The 16,905-nt window shown below is 52.9% G+C and overlaps 2 protein-coding genes across 3 annotated transcripts; one reads left to right on the forward strand and one right to left on the reverse strand.

The window, feature by feature from the left end:
* Positions 1–1,285: 1,285 nt before the first annotated feature.
* RPS29 (ribosomal protein S29) lies at positions 1,286–1,855 on the reverse strand. 2 transcript variants are annotated; one of them, XM_082318966.1, is made up of 3 exons: positions 1,724–1,855; positions 1,481–1,580; positions 1,286–1,396 (listed from the first exon to the last, which is right to left on the reverse strand). In XM_082318966.1, the coding sequence occupies exons 1-3, from the start codon at positions 1,783–1,785 to the stop codon at positions 1,388–1,390; spliced, it is 171 nt and encodes a 56-aa protein (XP_082175092.1). In that variant the 5' UTR covers positions 1,786–1,855; the 3' UTR covers positions 1,286–1,387. The 2 variants fall into 2 exon arrangements, with proteins under 2 accessions (XP_082175092.1, XP_082175091.1); XM_082318965.1 differs by having other exon boundaries at positions 1,286–1,580.
* Positions 1,856–4,211: 2,356 nt separating this feature from the next.
* On the forward strand, positions 4,212–12,469 carry LRR1 (leucine rich repeat protein 1). Its single transcript, XM_082317509.1, has 4 exons — positions 4,212–4,395; positions 4,483–4,581; positions 8,862–9,589; positions 12,214–12,469. Exons 1-4 carry the CDS (start codon positions 4,216–4,218, stop codon positions 12,464–12,466), a joined length of 1,260 nt encoding a protein of 419 aa, XP_082173635.1. The 5' UTR covers positions 4,212–4,215; the 3' UTR covers positions 12,467–12,469.
* The last annotated feature ends 4,436 nt before the right edge of the window (positions 12,470–16,905 follow it).

Here is a 16,905-nt window from a genome sequence, read left to right on the forward strand (position 1 = left end):
CTCAGCTGCGGCACGTCCCCGGGGCTTCCGCGCGGGAAGTTTGACATCAAAGCTCACCGACGGCCAAAAGCCGCGACGTCAGGCACGCCTGCCTGCTTCTGGCAGCTCGCGCCGAGCTCCCGCCCGCAGGATCCATCGCATCCCTGCTTCTGTCACCGCAGAAACCAGAACGGGCTCCGTGACAGGGAGGCACGGCCGCGCCTCGGCTCAGCGAGGCACTTGCCAAGGGGACGGTGCCCTCTCTGCGGCAGGAGGGAGGCCTTACCACCGCACGGAAGAAACGCTCCAGCCACCAGGCCAGCGTCTGGGTTTGTCCCCATTCCCTCCTCAACACCGCCCCATCTCGTTCGCTTTAGTTCAATAACCAGTGGGACAAAAAAAAACCCCTATTGGGGATTCCCAGACTGGAGGCAGAGCGCTCAGCTGAGGGGAATCCGCCCGTTTGCCATTTCAGCCCTCAGCACAGCCTTCATCTCATCAGTAATCTCACAGGGCAGCGCGGGTTCAGCAGAGCTGCCCCAAAACCAGCCTGAAGGGCAGGACAGCACCCCGCCACCTTTAATCCCTCAGAGGGAACCTGCTGCAGGCCTCTGGCACACCTGACAAGCGTGCCTTTGCCCAGCGCCCTTCAGTCCTCATACCACAGCCCTGAACGGGTGGGAACCTCAGAAAACACCAGATGGAGCGGAAGGGCTGCGCGGCTCCAACCGCATTAATTCACCTTCAGAGGAAGGGAGGAGGTTCGAGCTGCACGGCACATCCCACGCGGGCTCAGCAGGCAGCTGCTCTGTCCAGAGGCTGCACTGGCTCAGGATGCTGTCACCTTGTCTGGTTCTGACCTCAGTTCACTTTCCCCACAGCTTCCCTAGAAGCACTAGACCTCCTCACAAGCGAGGAAGGCTTGGGCACGAAGTCTTGGGTACAGCCCTGCACCGCAGACACGCTGCAACATCACCATTTTCTGTCCGCAGGAGCAGTTTGCCAGGATCTAAGCCGAGCAAGCCCGGCATTACTGGCAGCCGCACGCCAGCAGACTGCCCGGCCATTCACCGCCATTTTACGTGGACCATTCTACCGCCCTGCTTGCAAACCTGAAGGCTGTGGCATGGTACAAGCATCAGCACTCTTGAAACCGCCTGGTTCTGTGTGGGGAAGCTGAGGACCCCAGGGCAGGCTCCTGTAGGCCTGTCCCCAGCGCAGCACCCACCCCTCCAGCAGCGCCGTGAGGGAGGGGAAGCCCCGCAGCCACTGCAACCTTTACAAAAGGCAAACGCACGCAGGTCAATCGGGTAGGGAGGCTATTTATTAAATAGGGCTGCGCCGAGATGCTGCCGATGCGTCGGGGAGGCCCCGGGAACTGCTGGCGACAGCCTCATCCTCCGGGCGCTCAGTCCAGCTGCAAGAGAGGGAGAAAGGCGAGGGGCGTCAGCGGGGAAGGGCGCAGCCGCCCCTCCCGCGCAGCCCCGGGGCCGGCGCTCACCTTAATGAAGCCGATGTCCTTGGCGTACTGGCGGAAGCACTGCCGGCACATGTTCAGGCCGTACTTGCGGATGAGGCCGTGGCGGTTGGAACAGACGCGGCTGTGAGGGGAGAAGAGAGCAAGGCCGGTCAGGGCGGGTAATGGCGGCGCGGGGTAGGGGGGAGAGGGGACACGGAGGGAGGGGGATGCCGCGGCCCAGGGGGCCCGACGGCCGCCCGGACGGCCCCCGCGGCGGGCACCGACCAGGAGCGGGAGCCCTGGCCGAACTTCCTGGGGTGGCTCCAGTAGAGCTGCTGGTGGCCCATGCTGCCTGCGGCGCGCCCAGGCGGGAGAGGAAGATGGCGGCCGGCGCATGCGCTAATCAACGCTGCCCCGCATCCCGGCCTGCACCGCGGCGCGCCCGCCCGCCTGCGCACAGCGGCCCCGCTCCCCCCGCCCCCCCCCCGCGGCGTGACGTCAGCGCCGTGACGGCAGTAGAGGCAGCAGCGCGCTGCGACCAGCGCCGGGCGCGGTGGCGCACGCCTGTAGTCCCAGCTACTCGGGAGGCTGAGCCCGCCGGATCGCTTGAGCCCAGGAGTTCTGGGCTGCAGTGCGCTATGCCGAGCGGGCGTCCGCGCTAAGGCCGGCATCAATATGGTGAGCCCCGGGGAGCCGGGGGACACCAGGTTGACTAAGGAGGGGTGAACCGGCCCAGGTCGGAGACGGAGCAGGTCAAAGCTCCCGTGCCGGTCAGTAGCGGGATCGCGCCTGTGAATAGCCACTGCAGCGTAGCCTGGGCAACACAGAGAGACGCGGGCTCCTTTTGGGCCACTCCGCCACCGACCCCGCTCGCCTTTTGCCCCGCACCCTACCGCCTCCTGCCGGCAGCGCGGATCCGCGCGAGCGCCGCACCGCCCCCTGCTGGCCGCCGACCGGCACCCGCGCTGTGTGCGCGGGGCTCCGGAGAGAAAATTCTTTTTAAGTTACAGAGCAAATTTTAAAGCCTAAGCCCCGTGCTCGGAGGATAAATGCGGAGAGCCAATACTGAGAGGATTCACTGAGGTTTTTTTTCCTCAGGGAACAGCGCGGTCTGCGCGCGCGGGAGCCCTGGCTGCCGCCCGGCCTGCGCCTCCCAGCCCGTCAATCCGTTACGTTCGTCGGCCTTGTTCCCGTTTCTACCGCACCCCAGCTGAAAGCAACGCTTCCCAGACGCTGAAATCCCACTGTCGGAGATTCCCAACCTGCCCTGTCTCTACCAATCCACTTTTACATCGTGAATTCTTTAATTTTTCTGATTTTTTTTCACTTTATTGACTTCCTCCGTTATTTTGGTAACGAGTTGCTCATAAGGCCCCGGGTTCTCCTGTTGTTAAGGCAGGCTGAGCTACCGTGACCCGAGCAGGCGGAGGATAAAGGGCGGCGCTGGCACCTAAACCAACCAAACGGCAACTGCGCGCGGCACAGCGGGCGCGCGCGGCTTTTCGGCCAAGCGTGGTTTCCCAACGCCCGCGGCTCCCGGTTCGGGCGGCGTCAGCTGAGCCTCCCGTAGCAGCACACCCACGCGCCCGCCCCGCCGCGCTGGGGACGGGCGGCCATCGCCGAGGCCCCGTCACGGGCAGTCACGTCTGCCGCTGGGCACAGAGGGAGCGCTGGTACTTTTGTAAATGAAGACGCGGAAGGATTTGTTGGAAAACTTGTATTTCTCTGTTACGTTCCACAATGGTAGAAATTGCCCTGTGATGCTGGACCTGCGGCACAGAGCCGCTCGCCCCAGTGAGCAGCCATGTCCCGCCACCGAGGCCGGGCAAGGTGCCTGCCCCGTCCCGTGCCCCTCATGCCCCGGCCTGGGCTCCTGACACCCGTGTGGCACCGGCTGTCGGCCCCTGCTCGCCCAGGGCCATCGGGGACCAGCGAGCCCGCAGGGGTGCTCCCCCATGTCCCCTCACACCCGCCCTCCCCATGGTTCCCTCCATGTCCCCTCACACCCGCCCTCCCCTCAGCTCCTCCGTGTCCCCTCACGCCTGCCCTCCCCTCGGCTGCCCCGTGTCCCCTCACACCCGCCCTCCCCTCAGCTCCTCCATGTCCCCTCACGCCCGCCCTCCCCATGCTTCCCTCCGTGTCCCCTCACGCCCGCCCTCCCCTCAGCTCCTCCGTGTCCCCTCACACCCGCCCTCCCCATGCTTCCCTCCGTGTCCCCTCACACCCGCCCTCCCCTCAGCTCCTCCGTGTCCCCTCACGCCCGCCCTCCCCTCAGCTCCTCCGTGTCCCCTCACGCCCGCCCTCCCCTCGGCTGCCCCGTGTCCCCTCACACCCGCCCTCCCCACGCTTCCCTCCGTGTCCCCTCACGCCCGCCCTCCCCTCGGCTGCCCCGTGTCCCCTCACGCCCGCCCTCCCCACGCTTCCCTCCGTGTCCCCTCACGCGCATCGCCGCCCTCCGCCCTTCCCGCCGAGCCGAGCCGAGCCGAGCCGAGCGAGCGCCTCCTGCCGGTGGCGCCGGCGCACATCCCCGCGCTGAGGGCCCCTCGCCCGGGCTGCCCGCGGCTGCCGGCGGTACCGGTAGCGCCGCCCTCCCTTCCCGCCCTGCGAGCCCTTCCACCGGGCGGCTCCGCTCCCCTCGGCCGGCGGCGGGCGGCGGGCGGGAGCGACGGGAGCCAGGCATCGCGGCGGCCGCCTGTGCGCGGAGAGCGCGGGAGGCCCCCGGGCGGCGCCGCGCCGCCCCTGAGCGGGGCCGCGGGTCGGCGGCGGGGCGGGAGGCGATGCGGCTGCAGTGCGAGGTGGAGGTGGTCAGCCGGCTCCTGCCCACCTGCGGGCTGCGGGGCCGCGGCCGCGGCACCAGGGCGCTCCTCTCGCTCGGCCGCCCGCCCGGACGGGAGCGGGGCGGCGGCGTTTACCTCATGGTGTGCACGGCGCGGGACCGGGTCGGCGCTCGCTACAAGGTGGGGGACGGCGGCGCCGGGGCGGGGGGGGAGCCGGGAGCGGGGCGGGTCCCGCCGCGGTTGCTGAGCTCCCGCTGTGCCCCGTAGGTGCAGGAGAACATCGAGCGGTTCTTCACCCGCTTCGTGGAGGAGGGCAAGGCCACCGTGCGCCTCCGGGAGCCCGCCGTGGACGTCTGCCTCAGCAAGGTGGGTGCCGGGGCCGCGGCTGGCGGCCGGGGGACACCGGTGAGGAACGGGTGCCCCGCTCGAAACCGAGCGGCGTGTGGGGGCGGCCGGGGCGCTGGCCGGGCCCCCGAGGGTCCCCAGGCCGCTGCCTGGGCTCCGTCCGACAAATGGCAGGTTGTGCGCCCGAGTCTTGTCTTAACAGTCGTCTTTGACCTGCCCCAGCTTTGGCATAGGAGATGTAAGCGAGGCAGCATGGAGGAGCTTGGCTTTGTATGTCCTCAGCGGGCTACAGCAAAAGGGGGAACGTAAGGGAGACCACTCCTTCTGCCAGCAAGGCTGAGCCCAGCTTCCTCGCTGGGCTGTGTTCGGATTCTCCCTTCTTCTGCTCCCTCTGGAGAAACAGCAGGAAAAGTCCGTTTTTCATGTGTTTCCTTGTCGCTTGTTCAGAGACAAACAGCTTCTTTCACCTCTCTGATACAATATCTTGTTCTTTGGCCGTAAGTTCTATGAAAGTTATTGCTTACAGTCTTTTTAATTTAAAAAAATGGAGAATACTCTTCTCTTAGTGGACAAGCAACGTGCCCACTGTGGTGTTCAAAGCTGGAGAGACGTGGTATGGATCAGCGGTACAGCCAGCATCTCGCCTTAATGCTTAGCTGGTAGTAGGACTCACCAGTGTATTTATTTGTAGTTCATAGGATATTTGGAAGCTGTAAAGTGTTTTTAATAACGCTAAACTCGCCCCAAAAAATCACATATTAATGTTCAATTTTTATGTTGTTAATTTTTTTTTCTGTGCCTCTTCCAGTAATCTTTTGTAGCCTTGTAGAAGAGGAAAGCGGGACAGCTTTTCTAAAACCTTAGAGTCAGGATGTGTAAATAAAAGCAAGTAATATTGATTGCCTGTTTGGAAAATCATTTTGATTTTCTGTTGCAACTGTGGTTCTTTGGCCTGAAGGAGATCCTTTAATAATTTCAGTGATCTCAGACCGAGCAGCTGTAATCGTGAGCGGTGAAGCTTACTCCTTCACAAGCAGAATGCTTTCTCAAAGGCCCTGCCTAAGGAGAAGTGCACAGGGGGTGTTTAAACTGCAGCTGCGACGGGCACTGACAGCAGTCTTGCCAGAGTGGAGCGGAGCTCGGGGCAGGCTGCAAGGTCTGCTGGAGAAACAAGATGAATGAATCTGTACTCAAGACGGTGACTTAATGAAAAAAACAACAAATATGACTCAGCAAGAAAGAAAAAGCACTTACTGTATTGGGAATAAGACCGATAACTGAGTATAAGCCTGAATATAGCCCAAGATTTTGCAGAATGTGCACAGTGCTATGGTGAACTGGAAATACCTTGTCTGTGCAAGAGCGAAGGCTGTGGTGGTAAGGAAGGCAGCCTTAATTTGATGAAGAGAGAAGTTCGCGTTACAGGGTTAAATATAAAAGAAGTAGTGTGTGCCCGAATCCAATTAATTTTTTTCTTGTCAGAAGCAAATGTGCTCTGTATCTTGCAAAAAAGAAAACTCGTGTGTTGCGTTAGATCTGAAATATCTGCATCCTTTACTCCGAGCGTTTCTGCTGAAGTGTGAGAAGTCAAAAAGTTTGCCTTGGAACAAAGGTAGAAAAGCAGGCTTGTTGTAAGGGGATCTACCAGTCGTGTAAAATTAGAGAGGAAAGGTCTGTGCTCTAGTGCTACAAGATCTCATTTAGACCCTTTATAGGGCCTGTAAGGGAACGGTGTGACAGACATTCTTTCAGTGTGGGTAGTAATTTAGTTAAGAACTACATCTGTTGTTTTCTATATGAGAAGGTAGTCCACGACGTTGTTAGACTGAAAAGTCTCAACCGAATCTAATGAAGCGGGAGTTAGAGTAATGACCCGAGTTCCCCCGAGGAGGCTAGATCCTCACTCCCCGTTTTTAGCATAAGGCTTGCCCTCATGCTGTCAAGCTCCAGGAACAAATCCACTAAATTCTTCCAAAGCCAGTGATACTACATATTCCTCTTAAATGCCCCAAATCCGGAAACCCAATTTTTAAGATGATTGATAACTTTTCTGTAGTGTTTCTGCTAGTCCTTCATAATTTCATTACAGAAAGGCTTCTTAACTCTCAAAGACGGACAAAAGCTTTGTAGAAAAGAGATTTCCAGGCATGACTATACTGATTTCTTGCTAGAAAGGTGGGACCCGATGATCCTCGGGCTCCCTTCCAACCTGGTGTTCTGTGATTCTATGATTGCGTGCAACTACCATGCAAATCCCCACTCTTTGTGCGCTGCCAGGCGGTGTGATCTGCTGCATTCAGCCACATCAGAAATTAAGTTGAGAAACATCGGTCTGGAGCATTCAGCCCTGGAGCGCAAATAATAAAGTCACTGTGGGTTTCTTTTTTTCCTTCAGCAAGCCTGTGCCTGCTGCACTGCACGCAAGGTCTGAAATCCATGTAATCTCTGATTGCCTTGTCATCATTCATTTAGTTCTGAAACAAGGGACTTGTAAGGCATCAACGCAGATTAACTTCATTTCCCGACATCTTGTCTGTGGTTGACACTTCAGACTTGGGGCAGAAAATTGTGCCGTGAGCTCTTCCAACTAATTCGTTGCTTTCTTGCTTAGATGTGTCTTATTATTTTTCTCAACATACTCAAGGTTTCTCAACAACAAGGTTTACCGATACAACATTGCCTTTGCGAAGGTATTGTGAAGGAAATTTGCCTCAAGGATCCAGAACACAAAGCACTCTTGTTTTGAGGTCACGTGAACAGCCCATAAACTTACTCTTAACAACCTAGAACTTTTGGCTACGAGAAACAGGTATCTGTTGCGTCTCATGCTTTGAGATCAAAGAAATACTGCCCGTAACTCAATTCTAAGGTATAGTTACACATTTTACTTGGTCTTTACAGATGCGGAGGCTTTTTCTCCTTACTCCCAAATTTAGTTAGCTATTTATTACCCTCGGAAACATGACAAATCTGCTTGTAGTTAGGGGGAGTGCCATAGCTAAATGTTTTAGATAATGAATGTTGGTAGTCTTGGATAGAAAGGTTTTTGGCATGCAACTTCCCCACCTCTGGAGGGTATCACATCAGGAGCTGAAAGAATAGATGTGCACGGGATGCTTAAGGAGAGCAATCATTTTAGGTTACCAATGCAGTGAAATATGTTTGACCTTTGTCGTCTTTATTTATATCACATTAGCATCCAGAAGTCTGCAAGATCATTGCTCTGTTGTGCTAGATGCTTAGAGCATATTGTGTAAGCTAGTTCGGGACACTCTAGAATTTGGTATAAACAAATACACTGAGGAGCAAAATTGTCTTTCAGGTGCAGAAACGGGTGTCGTTAGGCTTGGGCAAGTTACAGCTGGGAACAGAGCGCAAACCTCTCGGCTCTCAGAGCCATGCCAAAACTCCCAAGTTCATTCTTTCCTGCAATGAGAGATTACTTTTACTTGTATGGATGCATCACACTTTTTATTTTATGATTCACTTTATAGCTTAGTGTCTGTCAGCTGCACGTCAGCTTGAGTAGAGACTTTGCTGGGAAATTTAGAAGAGAAACATTTGGTCACCCTGTTATTCATAAAACTTAATTATATCAGTACAACAAATGTATCGGAGCTTTCTTGACCTTTATTTAAAATACAGGTCATCTGATACTCCATTGATGTGGCTCTCTGTCCGTACTGCCATTATGTTATATCCCACCTAAAGCAAAATTAGTCAATTGTTTGCAGAAGGACTGCAAATAATTATCCTCGTTTGATGCTGGCACAACCAACCAGAGCTGTGTGTAACCAGAAGCATTTACTTAACCCGCCTTGAAGCTTTCCACCTTCCTTTATGTTAAGTTTAACCTCACCTTCCATCCTTTCCCTTCCTCGCAACTTTCAGAAATGATTGCCTCAAGTTTTAGATCTGTGATTTCCCCGTGTGTGTTTTTATAAACTGTCCCTGTATCATCTTGCAGGTTGGGAAGATGAGGTGCATCGGGCTTTTTTTCTGTACTTTATTTTCAGCTGCGAATTCAGTGCTTTGTTCCTTTTCTGAGTAATGCAGCGCAGTTTGTTTGATCTAGATTATTCAGAGAGGTTGTAACTTCTCATTCAAATTGCGTGCCATTTGTTCTTAAATACTGTGAACAGCACGTCAACCTAATAAGCCGGAGTTGTTTCCCTTTCCCATTGCATTGCCCTGCTGAGTTAGTATTTCCTGACGCACGTACAAAATAGTTCAGAAAGCGTTAGTACAAATGAGCACAAGAATAATGAACTTTTTAATTCCACATTTGTGTTTTCCTGTAGGCAAATGCCAGCAATTTAAAGAATTTCCTTTCAGCTGTGAGACTGGCTCACCAAGGAACCGACATAGGAGCTCTCCCGCTCTCAACTCTGGTACCAGCAAAGACCTCGGAAGTTGAAAAACCTAAGGCAAAAATGATCATAACTTCAAGAAGGGACTATCCTCTCACCAAAAACTTTCCTTACTCCCTCGAACATCTCCAAGCCTCGTACTGCAAACTTGCTCGGATCGACATGCGTGTGCTTTGTTTGAAGAAACTCCGAAAACTAGACCTAAGTCATAATCATATTAAGCAGCTACCAGCTACTATTGGGGACCTGATCTGTCTTCAGGAGCTTAATTTGCACGACAATCACCTGGAGTCGTTCAGTGGGGCTCTGTGCAACTCCACCCTTCAGAAATCTCTGCAGTTCTTGGACCTCAGCCAAAACAAAATTAAAGCACTTCCAATTCAGTTTTGCCAGCTGCGAGAACTCGTTAATTTAAAGCTTGATGACAATGAGTTGATTAGGTTGCCATTCAAGATTGGCCAGTTAGATCATCTACGCTTTCTGTCAGCAGCTCGAAACAAACTTCCTTTCTTGCCCAGTGATTTTAGGAAACTCTGTCTTGAGAACTTGGATCTCTTTGGAAATCCTTTTGAACAGCCTAATCCGCTTGTTCCCAACATACAACTGAAAATACCATTGACTTTATTAGAGTGCGCTGCAAGAGCAACCCTAAATTACAGGTAAGAGTAGCACGATGGGTACGCATTGCACCTACGCCGTTTCAAACCTGTCGAGTCTGAACTTTCCTGACTTTTTTTTTTTTTTCCTGTCAGTGGCTATTGCTCTTCAAGTATTAAAAATCATAAGGTTAAAGTTGCTTTGAATTCCACTTGCAAAATCACCCCTTTGTTATACAGGATAACGCAGTAAATTGGTGACTTGGAAGCATTTAGAGAAAGCTATAGGTTGAAATGTTTTCATCCACAAAATGCGGGCACCGTAACAGAATATTCTTGCCCAACCATGGGAAAAGAGAATCAGTTCTACAACCCTGAACCACTTCTGGCATTTTGTATCGAGGAGCTTACATGACAGTGGATTTTGTGGCCCCGATCATATTTTGTGTTGGGCTCTAGCTTGGAAATTGCCTTCAAACATGGTTGCCCTTCATCTCGTGCTCACATTAAAGTACGCTAAAACTGTCTGTAATACCCGTTTGCCTTTCGCTATCCCTTCCCGTGTGAGAATAGTGTGTTGGCAAAAGGTTACCTTCTGCCACGCAGCTCCTGGTTACGGACACGGAGCGGTCTGCCTCTGCTTGAGGTGGGGTCTCACGCAGGCTGAGCAGTGTTAGAGCCGTACCGCGAGGCGGCTTCTCAGAGGGCGAGCGTCGCGCTGTAGTTGGCATTACCTGCTGCAGCCTTCTCCCTGCCTTAGGTGTTCCTTGAGCTGTTAATTTCCTTCGGTGTTGGAGTGAGGGTGTTGTGTCTTAGGCGGAGAAGCCCAGTTCTGAGATAATTTTAAAATCACCATTTCGCCAAGCAAACATCGTCCTTGCCAGGCTGCTGTTTGTTATCAGTTTCCTCCCCTTCTCCCCCACCGCTTACGCAGCCCTGCCTGCGTGCCGCTGCCTGTGATCCTTCCTGTACCAGCTGCTGCTACTCCCACCCTGTTCTGGGTGGAAAAGGGAGCCAGAAGATAGAAAAGAGTCACGGGTACAGAAAGGGGGTGAGAGACAGATTTGAAGTGTTCCTAATCTACACTCGGTGCCCGTTCCTGCCCTGGGGGTGGGGAGCGCCCCGGAAACCCGGGTTAATTGCTCAGCAGTCTGTGCTAAAGGTGTCCACAGGCATGCGGGGCGCACCCTGGAAATGAGCTGAGCAACCAAATGTTCTGCTTCAAATCTTATCCACTTCTGACCTTGCTGATTTTATTAGAGTAATTATTGTCCACGTGTCTCCTTTCCCAACTTTATATAAATTGCAGTGGTTTTGCTATAAATCTTAAGGCATGTTTTTTTTCTAGAGACTATAATCCCTCAACACGGGTCAGATCCGGGTTCTCAGTTACATTACCGGAGTACCTAAGGATACCTGGTCATTAACCCAGCCCCTGGCCCCCATGCAGCAGGCTGTAAAAAAACCAGCATCACACAGAACAAAAAAAGGCTCCGGGAGTCTCAGTGAGACGGGGGGCAGTGGAAACAGTCCCCTTGCCCACGGGTCTGTGGTTATTAGGAGATGGCATTGGTCAGAGCGGTCCCGATTCTCTTAAATGGGAAAGTCTAACAAGCGGGCAACAGACATTCCGTCTGACATTCACTGGAGGTGAGAATTAACAAAGAGAGAGAAACAGGAGTGATGATGGGCTGTAAAAACCTCGAGAAAGGAAGAAAACAGGAGGGAAGACTTGAAAGCAAATGTTTGGAAATCACTCTTCGTGGTGGCACGCTGGGCAGGTACCAGAGCTGTGATTACGCTTGTCCTGACCGGAAAAAAGGATGTCCCGAGATTGAGGTGGTGAAAAAAAAACCCCGCAGGAGTCTTAGCTGTGTGATTGATGGTACGTAGAAGGAATTGGGAAATATGTAGGTGTAGTCGGGATGTGAGTCAGTGAGACCTATTCTCTGAGTCTCGAGTGACAGCTGGGCACCGGTGATACCCACACTTTGAAGTTAACTCGACAAAGTACTTCAGGGAAATTATTAATTTCGTACCCCAAACACAATGCCACTCTGCTGCGAATTTAAAAAGAAGCCATTCTTGTTCCTGTCACTGAATGTCATTATTGACGTGATGGATGAAAAGAGCGGTATATCAAGAGAATCTTAATTTGTTGTCTGCAATGTAGTACTGCTGTAAAAAGGCTCATTTTATCTCCCGTTTCCTCTGGATACGGTGGTTTTACGCTACTGCATGTTAGATAGTGAGGAGTAAATGGTGGGTGCCTTATCAGGCCAGGATGAAATACAGTGATCTTCCTGTCCAGTGTGAGGGAAGAGCAGATACGTGCCCAGTTGTCTCATTATTCTTAATCTTCTTTTAAATTCTCTAATTCTCTCTCGCTGCGATACAGGCTGTAACGATTCGTGTGAACTCCCTCGTTCTTGTTGCAGCATCTTCTGGAGTTCAGGTCCTTGGTACTCAGGGGTCAGTCACATGGTTGCGTGTTTTTAGTGACTGTCTTGGAAAGTGGCGTTTAATTCCTAACCAGTCCAATATTGCAAGTGGCAAAATTTCAGATTTGCCTTGCCTATGATCTCGGAAAGGCGTTTCTTCCAACTGGTGCATACGGCCCGTCACTGTGTTTGACTGACACCGGTTAATTTTGTAGTCAATTCACGCTTACTCCTCTTGTTCAACAGAATCCCTTATGGTTGTCATCTCCTTCCTTCCCACCTTTGTGAAGATCTGGAAGTGGCTAAAACATGCCAGTGCGGAAGTGCCTGTCTGAGCAGCTTCATTCAGATCACGGTGACCATGAATCTCCACCACGTAGCTCACACCGTGGTCCTCGTGGATAACATGGGAGGTACGGAAGCACCCATCATCTGCTACTTCTGTTCTCTAGACTGCTATTCCCAGTTCCTGGATAGGTACCTGCAGAGCAACGGGTGACCATTATCGGGCGCAAAAGCTCTGCCTGAAGTTCTGTCCAGTGACGGAAGAGCCTGAAATTGTTTTCTGCTTGTTACCTGCACGTGCTGATGTAGGGCATTTGCCGCCGATAGCAAATGTCAGTCTGGCAGTGAGGGGGCACTGTCAGCCCGATCTGGTGGCCTGACTCTGTTCCTCCACCGCTAGAATCTCTCTTTGGTTGGAATAAAAAGCGATGCTTAGCCTGAATGAATCTTCCTTAGAATGTATTTTGCTTTCTTTTTCCTATTCCTGTGACTTTGTTCGGAGTATCACGACGGTTTTCTTTGTTTTGTGGTGTAAGTGGTTTCTTCTTGCTAGGAGAAGGAAGGTGAGCGTGTATCGAACTGCTTTGCGTGCTTACACTTGAGGCTCTGAACTCTGCCTACGGAAGACAACTGCGTTGACTTTATCCCTGGACTGGACTCCTCCCGACTTGTTTACTGTAGAGCAACTTGGTAGGCTGCTAGGAGAAGACATTACGGTGTGAGCAGTTCAAAACTGATCACGTAATTCCAGGTGCTTCTTTTTAAAAAGTTCTGTTACAGCGTTCTCACTTCAAGCAGGGACCAGCATTGCTGTTTTTTTACCAGAGCAAATGTTTTTGGTTTTATCTCTTTGTTATACAAGAAATGCCTTTTTCTAAATATGTGACCTAAACTTTGTTTCTTAACTCTCACATTTTCAAGATTCTTGAATTGTTCACTCTGTCAACTTATTAAATTTTGAAACCCTTCCATGCACACGTGAATTGTGTTTTCTCTAAGGAGTTTTTCACCCAGTGTATTCTAGGGATTAGCTGCCGGCCTTTTTCCTGGTGAAGATACCGAAATACTTGCGAGTATCCACCCCCTTATTGCACGTCTTGTCAGCTGGTCCCTGGCCGGGGTATTGACACAGCACGGAACAAAAATCCCTTGAGAAGTCGTTAGGCATCCCATGCCCGGGAGCACGCGATGGCTTGGAGGGAGCAGGTTACGCTGCTGTTTTTGAAGCAGTACTGACTGCCCAGGTGTGCATTACACATTTTGCATCCCTTCAGGTCATAGAAAAACACACCACTGTGGCAATTTTATGTAGTTTCAGTGGGAAAACAAGACATCTGTAGTCACTGAGTGCGGAACTGACCTAGACTGGGCTTCAAGTGACAGCTAGGTGTGAGGAGCAGCCTGAAAGGCGGCAGCAGGCTTTGGAAGAAGGTACTGGCTCGCAGGTATCACTTAACGTCTCCTACGTGAGCACAACCTTCATCCACGTTTTAAAACTCATCAGTTTCCAACTCTTCACTAATCTGAGACATTCACAGCAGAAATAAATACCGAAGCACTCCTACTGAAGGGCTTTGCTCTGACAAGGCCAAGAGACACATTTTCCTGAGGAAGAGGAACCTTTATTCTAGCAATACTGAGTGTCATTAAAACTTCCTGCCGTCAAAATAACTTGACTGTGTTCTCTTCATACGGTATTTGTAACGCAGTAACTTTTCAGCAACGACAGGAAGATTTGGATGAATCATTCCTTCTACGTTGCTCTTCAACTCCAGAGAACTTGTGAAGGAGGAAGCCAAGTGTGCCTGTTTACCTCAACGCCGATCTTCAGAAAGCACTGCAGAGCTAACCCTGGGAGGTTTTAAATAGTCGTATGCTAATGCTGCTGTAAAGGGAGAGAGATCTCGTCCTGATTGCAGCAGCCTGAAGATTACTCATTTGGAAAAACACCTTCTAGGTGGAGTGCTGCATGATTAAGAGGCGGCAAGTGGAGCAGACACAGAAATTCGGCCTCCTGTGGGACTCCACAGGCATTTTAGCTGCAGATGTGTGGGTGTCTGCAGTGGCTGAGCACCTTCCAGGGGAGCCAGCTGTGCTGGGCGGAGGAGGGAACCGCACCTGCGTGGCGCAGGACGCGAGCAGCCCGCGAGCCAGGGGTAGGCTGCGGAGTCCTGCCCGAGCCCTGCTGTGCTGGGAGAGGGGATCGGCTGCGGGGTTAAAGGCCAACGTGAAGAGGAGTGCAGCCTCTCTTGCCTTGAAAGGGAGGCTGTGAACTGTGGGAAAGGGCTTTTCGCATGGGAGTATTTTGCTGCCAGCTCTGCACGTACTGCTGGGTTTTTTTAATCCCACGTGTGTACACTGGGCTGCTGTTATCTCTGAAGCCAATGTCATCCCCAAAACTGACTTCGCTTCCCTTAATCCTCTGAAACTACAGCGTCGAGGAGGGCAGCAGGGTGCTGGAGCCCTCTTCTGCAGAGGTTCTTCCCCAGCCATCGCTGTGTTGGTACCACAGCTCCTTCTGGCAACGCAGCGCTGTCCCCAGCGTGCTGCGATCCTGCCGTCTCCACCGCGGGCAAATGTGCAGAGGAGCTGTCTAAGCTCCCTGCTTTCCCACCCTCCAACAAAAGATGAAGGGAAGTCCCGTGCAGCTGAGCAGAGGGGTTGGAGGGTCTACAACACCCCCAAGTTCCCTTGGGAGTCTGTTCCAGCCGACTTAATATTCTCAGTGTCTTGCAATCCCCACAAACAAGCTCTGTCCGTGCTGCAAAGCATTTGTCTCAGTAGAGTGACGTTCTCCGATGGCAGCTTCATCCCGGAGGCAGCAAGGTGCTTGATGAGTTAGCTGGGGTTTGTCCTGCTGGCAGCAGCAGGATGAGCAGCCGGGGCAGCGGCATTCCCGGGGCGGCTGCTGCAGCGCTCCGTGCCTGCGCCCTGCCGAGCCGGCGCTGCCTGCCGTCGGCCAGCCAGGAGGTGGCGAAGGAGCCGAGAGCCAAAGCCGTTCTTCAGCTAGGTAAAGCCAAAGCAGAAATTGCTTCTTTCGGGAGCGTCTTCTCCAGCGGTTTTCCTTGCCTGCCAGCAGGACGACAACTGTGGTGCCCTTAGATCTCCTTCAGCTCGCTTCTCATCGGCGCGCTGGGCTCGCTTGGGGAAGAGGCCGACCAGCGGTGTGGATGCCGGTGTCGACGGCAAAAGACGGGCACAGTTCTGTTGTCTGATATCGCAAGCACGGGAGTGTGTGTGACCCGGCTGCTGCGTCTAGGGCTGTCCGTAGAGACAATGGGACCGGGCAAAAATTGTTCTCCTAAGAAACTGTTCTACCCCGTTTATTGTACTTGTGGGGAACGCTGTAGGGCCGTTTATGTGGCGTTTCCTATTTGTAGCAACGCGATCTGATTGAATCAGACCGACCTCGTTGCAGAGACCAGCCTCTCTTTTAAGGAGTAGTCTTTTTTTAATGCCTCGCTTGAAAACCACCAGTTGTGCCTGGGTGATTAGGAGAAACTTGCTGACTTACGCAAGGCTCAGCTGTGGTCAGCGAAAGTCAAGCTGTGAAACTGTCATTAAAAACACGTCCTAAACGCAGAAGCATCGCTCCGGTCCCCCCTGCTAATGCCGTGCCCCAGAAGTTTGGCGTTTGCCTTGGATGTCGCAGGGCCGAGTACTACGGGGCTTAGTCTCATCGGATTAAAGCAACCGATGGCTCTTGCCCAGAATCTGAGGACGCCGCCTAATGTGAGACGCTTTTAAATGCGATGGAAACCTGCGCTTACCCGTCTCACCTGGGGGGAAAAGCCTCGATGGCGGATCTCGATGCGGTACTCCTGAACGCTGCTGCAAGCTGGGCTAGCGGCAGACTGGATCAGTCTCTAATTGGCCCGATTGTGCTGTGCTGATGCCACTTTGCATTATCCGAGGGCTCTGTGATCTTTAACGTGTTTATCCCTGCGCTGCCGGTGTGACAGGGAAACCGTTAGTCCAACCGGACGGCGTTTCCGTTGCTGGAGTTGTACCCGCGGCTGGGCAAGGTGTTACATCTGGCTCGGTGCAGGCTGCCTTCTTGGGGCAAGAAATACTTAAAAGTTATGGAAGCGAGTATTGATGTTAACCCAGACCGAAAACCAACCAACCCCCAAAGCTGCACGTGTCGGCACCCCCCTGCGCAGGAGGAGGGGGTGGCAGCAGCCTCGGCTCGGGGACGGCCGTCGCGTTTGCGAGGCTTTTGGAAGCAAAACTGGCGCCGTTTCTGCGAGCACAAAGTGGAGCCGCGGGGGGCAGAGCTCTCCTCCTCCTGCGGGTCCCCGGGAGCCGCGGGGGTGACGGTATCTGACCCTCCGCAGGCGCCACGCCGTGGCACACGGCACAGAACTGCCACCAAATTTCAGAGCTGGCCCGTGCCCACCGAGGAGAGGGGCTGGGACACAAAGTACAGAATTAACAACGGTAATTCTTGCAATTATTTGTAATTGTAGAATTATTTTATTATAGGTTATTCTTGGCATTTTGGAATTATTGTCCTCTAATTCTAGAATGACTGTCCTCTTATATTCTTGCAATTCTAGAATTATGTATTATTCTTATGGTTGTAGAATTATTTTATTATGTATTATTCTTGCAATTCTAGAATTCTTTCCTTACCACCTTCTGGCACTTTTC

Source organism: Platalea leucorodia (assembly GCF_965183815.1).
Source record: "Platalea leucorodia genome assembly, chromosome: 7".
In the NCBI taxonomy this organism is placed as follows: domain Eukaryota; kingdom Metazoa; phylum Chordata; class Aves; order Pelecaniformes; family Threskiornithidae; genus Platalea; species Platalea leucorodia.